Source organism: Triticum dicoccoides, chromosome 6A (genome assembly GCF_002162155.2).
Source record: "Triticum dicoccoides isolate Atlit2015 ecotype Zavitan chromosome 6A, WEW_v2.0, whole genome shotgun sequence".
Classification (NCBI taxonomy): domain Eukaryota; kingdom Viridiplantae; phylum Streptophyta; class Magnoliopsida; order Poales; family Poaceae; genus Triticum; species Triticum dicoccoides.
The window spans coordinates 163,618,916-163,624,750 of NC_041390.1; the positions used below are offsets into that span (position 1 = coordinate 163,618,916).

At 40.4% G+C, this 5,835-nt stretch overlaps 1 protein-coding gene across 1 annotated transcript; it reads right to left on the reverse strand.

Annotated features, from left to right (window-relative positions):
- Positions 1-499: 499 nt before the first annotated feature.
- On the reverse strand, positions 500-5,142 carry LOC119316427 (26S proteasome regulatory subunit S10B homolog B). The gene is made up of 10 exons (XM_037590749.1): positions 4,964-5,142; positions 3,729-3,848; positions 3,023-3,159; positions 2,719-2,880; positions 2,516-2,602; positions 2,360-2,446; positions 1,745-1,882; positions 1,230-1,421; positions 1,050-1,148; positions 500-972 (listed from the first exon to the last, which is right to left on the reverse strand). The coding sequence occupies exons 1-10, from the start codon at positions 5,067-5,069 to the stop codon at positions 898-900; spliced, it is 1,203 nt and encodes a 400-aa protein (XP_037446646.1). The 5' UTR covers positions 5,070-5,142; the 3' UTR covers positions 500-897.
- Positions 5,143-5,835: the final 693 nt, after the last annotated feature.

A 5,835-nucleotide genomic window follows, 5' to 3' on the forward strand; every position in this document is an offset into this window, starting at 1 on the left:
CTTTTCCTCTAAAAAAAATCTAACGGGGCCTAAGATCTAGCCCTGACCAAAGCTCGACACTCCATCGATATCAGTCAGCATCTCTGGAACGAGATCTTATTCCACGATACCGATGACAACATCGCCTCATCACCACCAGCTAGACACCTGGCGTGTGGCCAGGGCGACCCAAACATGGTCAACCCCAAACTAGGTATCCCCCACCTCGATGGTGGCAGAAGACACCAAAAAACAAGGGGAACCGGCAGCAAGCTGCACTTCTTTCTAGCTGTAGCAAACAACCATCTCAAGTCATATTTATTATGGCATTATAAAAGCCCATTTCTACTTGAAGACAAATAATTTTTTAGGGGCATGTTTGGAGTAACTTAGTAATTCAGTATTCATTCGTTTGGTTTAAATAAAATAGAGCAAAAGAAAAGTGAAGAGAAATTTCTTTTGATCCCACTTTTAAAGGAAAACTGTAGAAATTTTACAATTTGGATCTCTTCAGAATTCCTGGATGCAAAGAGATTGATTGACAAATGACAATGAACAACAAAGAGCACAGATGGTAAACCCAACAATCATGGTCGCATGTCGTATGCAAGTAAACCACAACTCAAAGGTTAACAAAAGAATAACCTTTTTCCGAAGCACATTGTCCAAAGTACATGGAATGGTACAGCCCAAACCAAGTACTAACAAAGGTGTGAACGCACGAGCAAAGAGCATCTGATTTAAAATTCTTGAATGGTCCTCTTTTGACTTTGACTGCACAGCATGAAGGGAGCAACAGCTTCAGCTTCCCAGCCAGTTGCTTCGATGCCTACAGCGAAGCTGAACTCCGGCACGCTTACAGAGAAGGGGCATCTCCATTGCTGCAAGATCTGCTATTGCATCAGTGACCACGACGCCTTAGTCTTTGCCAAAGTCTGCGCTGTAGTGGGCGCTGGATTCCAGCTTCTTGGCGTCATTCAGCTTCCTGACGGCCTGAGATGCACGAAATGTGAGTGTCAGTGCTTGTTAAGGTGCAGATGGTCTGGGTTTAAGCGTGTAGGACAGCACACCTTCATGAAGTCCTCGTGGACTACGTAGTCCCGCTCTGCGCGAATTGCAGACATGCCAGCTTCGGTGCAGACATTGCGAAGATCAGCCCCGTTGAATCCCTAAAAGCCAGATGAGTCGAGAATCTGAGTGATGCGACAAGAGTTTATGTGCGATAAGAACGTTATCTAAGATATACTCACTTCAGCCAGTTTCACTACCGCTTCATAATCTATTTCTCCATGCTTGGCGATACCAGCGGCATGAATTTTAAGTACTTCTGTTCTTGACTGCTCGTTTGGTAGTGGAATCTCAATCTTTCTGTCGAGACGTCCAGGGCGCAGGAGCGCAGGGTCAAGAACATCAGGCCGGTTTGTTGCCATGATCATCTTGACCTGTTTAGGCAAAAAATATCATTGTCAAGAAGAATCCATACAGCACCAGGAAGAAAAGAATTATGCTCGATGTTAGAGAAGGGAGTCAAAAAAAGTATGCAAATCAGCGGCCAGGAAATTCATACAAGCAATGAAGCAAAGATGAACAATAAATTTTAATCACAAAATTCATCTCAAGACTGGTATATTTTACCCACGCAAGTTAAGAGTGCATATTACACACACATTCAGGCAAGGAAATTACTTCAATCAAATCCATTGCCTTTGCATATATGGCATAAAGTTACCTAGAGGGGAAAAACACTTGATGATATCGGTTTTACCTTGCCAAGCTCATCAAATCCATCTAACTGATTAAGAAGCTCCATCAGCGTCCGCTGGATCTCACGGTCGGCACTGGTTCCCTCACTAAATCTTCTCCCACCAATTGCATCGATTTCATCCATGAAGATAATGCACGGCTAGAAATAACAATTTGAACAAACGGAAACAAAATTTGTGAGCATTGCAAATAAACTAAATGGCGATATATGTTAAAAGATCTCAGAAATGCATTTATATACTCTCTAACAGGAACTCAAACGTGAAGGTATAAGTTTGATTTCTTCTTCTCTTGCAAAACTGATATTAAGATCTACTCCCTCTGTTCCTAAATATATGACGTTTTGGTAGTTCAAATTGAACTACCAAAACGATTTGAACTACCAAAACGTCATATATTTAGGAACAGAGAGAGTATAACTTAAAATTCGATAGTGTGTGGACAGGAACATATAATTAGATGACACATCTGGGTCAAAGGAACTATTAAAGTCAGCTTGCATCTCTGCAAACAACAGTGGATGCATGATCGTTTGCCACTATGCGTGTCTTATAGATAAGGGAATTAAGTTTAAGACCAACTAGCTGTGCAAAAAGGAAGGCAGAGCAAGACTTACTTGGTGATCGCGTGCATAGCCGAACATTTCTCTGATTAAACGAGCACTTTCTCCGATATATTTGTCAATTATAGCACTTGACACAATCTGGTTTTTAGACAATATGTCAGTGTAATGTAATACTCATGGAAAGAAAATACCAAGTAAAAACCACACCTTCAAAAAGTTAGCATCAATATTACTGGCAATAGCCCTCGCTAATAATGTCTTCCCAGTTCCTGGTGGGCCATAGAGTAGAACACCCTGAAAAAGGTAAAGCAAGAATACACTGACTCCCAACATCACAACATGTGTATCTTTACCTCTTTAACTTACATAGGAAAGTGGATCATAAACAAACAAAAAAATGCTAAATTTACCTTGGGAGGTTTAATTCCAACCCTGAGAAACAATTCAGGGTTCATTAAAGGCAGCTCGATTGATTCCCTGAGTTCCCTGATTTGATCAGACAAGCCACCTACAGCCGAGTAACTGACATTGCCTGGATCTTCGTGTAGCATGTTATACACCACAGGATCCACCTGAAGAAACAACAAGTTCAGTTTCACACCACATCGCCGGAAGCCAAGTTTAAATATAACAAAAGGATCATAAAATAAAACAATTACTAAATAATGCACCAACAGAAGGAGTAAGAAGCTGAACAGCATTACTAAATCATACCTCCCTTGGCAGAGTGCGCATGATTGTCAAAGTTGTCATGTCCAGCACAACACGAGTTCCAGAAGTTAACTTTTCCTTGTCCACTTTACTCCGGCAACCGACGACATATCTTGGACCACTGCTAGCCTTAACAATAACTTCAAAAAAATAGGTATTTCAGCTTTAAGTTGTTACTAATAAAAGAAAAGCAAAATTTACACGTGGCAGTTTCATGTGAATACACAAAATAAAACTGATCAACTTGGTTCTCTTATAGTGTGGCAAGCAAAGCAGAGACTATGGAGGCCCTGTCCAGTGAAGGCCTTTGTGAGTTTGCACACTACAAAAACATTCCTTTGAAGTTCATGGTACTTAGTATTCCTTCTGTAAAGAAATACAAGTGATCTAAACAATCTTATATTTCTTTACAGAGGGAGTACTTATTAATTCGTGTACACAGTACACATGCCAAAATTCGTGAAAATATATCATCTTGTGCTAAACGTGTGATATAACTTCTTATCTTTTCTTTAGTTGCACAAGATCATATATTTTGCGACTTTTCGTACATGTAACTGAACCATGATTTCTTAGGGAGCTTTTGTAAGTGTACAAATCCTCATACAAGAAGACCATTTATACTTAACTTTTCAGGGCAAGTGTCCGTCCAAAATATATGTACAAAGTATATATATCAAAAAGAAACAGAGAGAGGCTCTTTACTTACAGCGTTCATTATCAAGAGGACGAAGGACCTCTCCTATTATTTGTCCAACACTTTGCAGTGACTTCAAGTCATCTTCAGTCTTTGCGAAGTCCTTCCTAGCAATTTTAAGGTTTTCCCTCACTGCATGTAGATGTACCATGTGTCAACTGAAAGTTCATACTAAGGATCGTAATATTTTCTTATAATACAGGTGCACGTGTAGTCGTGTACTGTACAAATATCGCTCAGTACACATAACCAACTAAAAACTTTATGGAGCTGCACGCAGACCATCAAGGGTTGTAAAGTAAGCTGAACTTGGGAAACTGCCCGAGTTCCAACGCCAAAACAATTCTGCTAATTGCCCCAGTTAGCTGAAATTTTTGTAAATTTCAATCGCCTGGAAGCACACACCACTTTGCATAAACTTGCAGTAACACACAAACACTCTTTAACAGTAGAGATGTAAAATGCAATTTTTAGTCTGGATGTTATTATGCATGGAATGAGATGGGGATGAGAATGGGTGGATATCCAAAGGCTTGGAAAAGTGATTGCCTTTAGAAAATTTCAGATCACTTATGAACAGGCATCCCATACGGAAATGTGCCGACATAAATCTGTAGAGTCCACAAAATAGAAATTTGAACCAGAATTGCCACCTAAATAACAACGCGGTAATGTGAACCAGAATTGCCGGCAATGTGACATTTTTTGGGGGTATAAAGACTTATTTCTAACAGTTTGTCTAATTCACATCTAGATGTTTTTAAGGATGTCACATCTAAGCTCCCACAAGTATATAATGCAGCAACAAGAAACAAAAAAAATAAAAAATTGACCACAGACAGAGTGAACATTAGCTTAGATGTGACACAACTATGTCACATCTAGATGTGTCCTAGACAGATCCTATTTCTAAAATGGCGGAAGAAGGAACTTCGCAAATCTACTGAAGGGCCACCAATTATTCCACATCAAGTAATCAGGGAAGCGCAAAAACTGTTAAGTTTTCTAAGGAGTCGACCACCACGACAAAAACAAAACCCTAAGTCTCTCACACCGCACTCGCTGGCAAAACATCAGATCCACATCAAGCAATCAGCGTCCAAACCAGCAGATTTAGTGCCCGGAAACAACATCTACTCTGCACCGACAGCGCAGGCCAAGGCCGGCCCTATACCGGCAACGCCCAATCTAGCACTAGAACGCATCTCGATTTCGAGCGGAGTGAGGAAGGAAGCTGGGCGCGTTACCAGTGCCGACGCGCGATTCGAGCTCCCTGCAGGTGAGCATTTTCTTGCGGTAGTCGGATATGGCCGTGCGGCGGCGGGCGGCGGCGGCGTCCTCTCCGTCGGCCATCGCCGCTGCGATCTGTCCCTCGACTTTGCTTCTGTCGCAAGAAGGGAATGAGTTCGAACTGTGGTTTTTTGCCTAAAAATATAATCTTAACCACGGAATAGCTTTCTTGTAACCGAAAACGTAAATTGTGGATGTTAGGTTGTTTTGAAGGTGGAATTTCGCAATAGTACTTTCTCCCACCCAAAATAATTGATGTTGGCATAGTCCAATTTATTTTACACATGCATTCATAAACACGTATACATAATCATCTTTATGAATGCACACACATATACACTCTATACTTATAAGCCTCTCTGAAAGGCTAAGTAGTTGTTTGGATAAACGTATTAGCCATGGGTTTATAGAAATTTAGTTAATAGAAAACCCAGTTTTGCTAGTAGTAGTTTTGTGAATAATCATTATAGAAAAATAATGTTTGGGGTTAGGAAAGTATAAAGCTCGACTTTCGGTTTACTTGTTGGGATAACAATCCATGCCCCCTCTCCGTGAATTGTGAAAGTATGATGGCGTGGAAAAAGTGTGGGGAGTGATGAAATTAGTTAGGATCCAGTATTGCAAAATCGTGCTTTTTGAAACAATAGCAAATAGTAGTTTTTCTACAAACATGAAATTTTGAGTTTTTTTTTGTGAAATTCTGAGTTTCCTAGAAACAAGTTCTTCGCATGCGCGGATTAGTTAGAATAACTTCATTTGGTTAGATACTTTTTCTAGTTTAGGACTTGCGTTTTGTATATACTATCCATCCAAACAACCCCCAAGGGTC

Coding starts and splice junctions, on each gene's coding strand:
- LOC119316427 (XM_037590749.1), bottom strand. CDS start 5,069: ATGGCCGACGGAGAGGACGCCGCCGCCGCCCGCCGCCGCACGGCCATA. Junction 2,881..3,022: donor TGCGCACTCTGCCAAGGGAG/GTATGATTTAGT, acceptor TTGTTTCTTCAG/GTGGATCCTGTGGTGTATAA. Junction 1,883..2,359: donor GCTATGCACGCGATCACCAA/GTAAGTCTTGCT, acceptor TGTTATTTCTAG/CCGTGCATTATCTTCATGGA.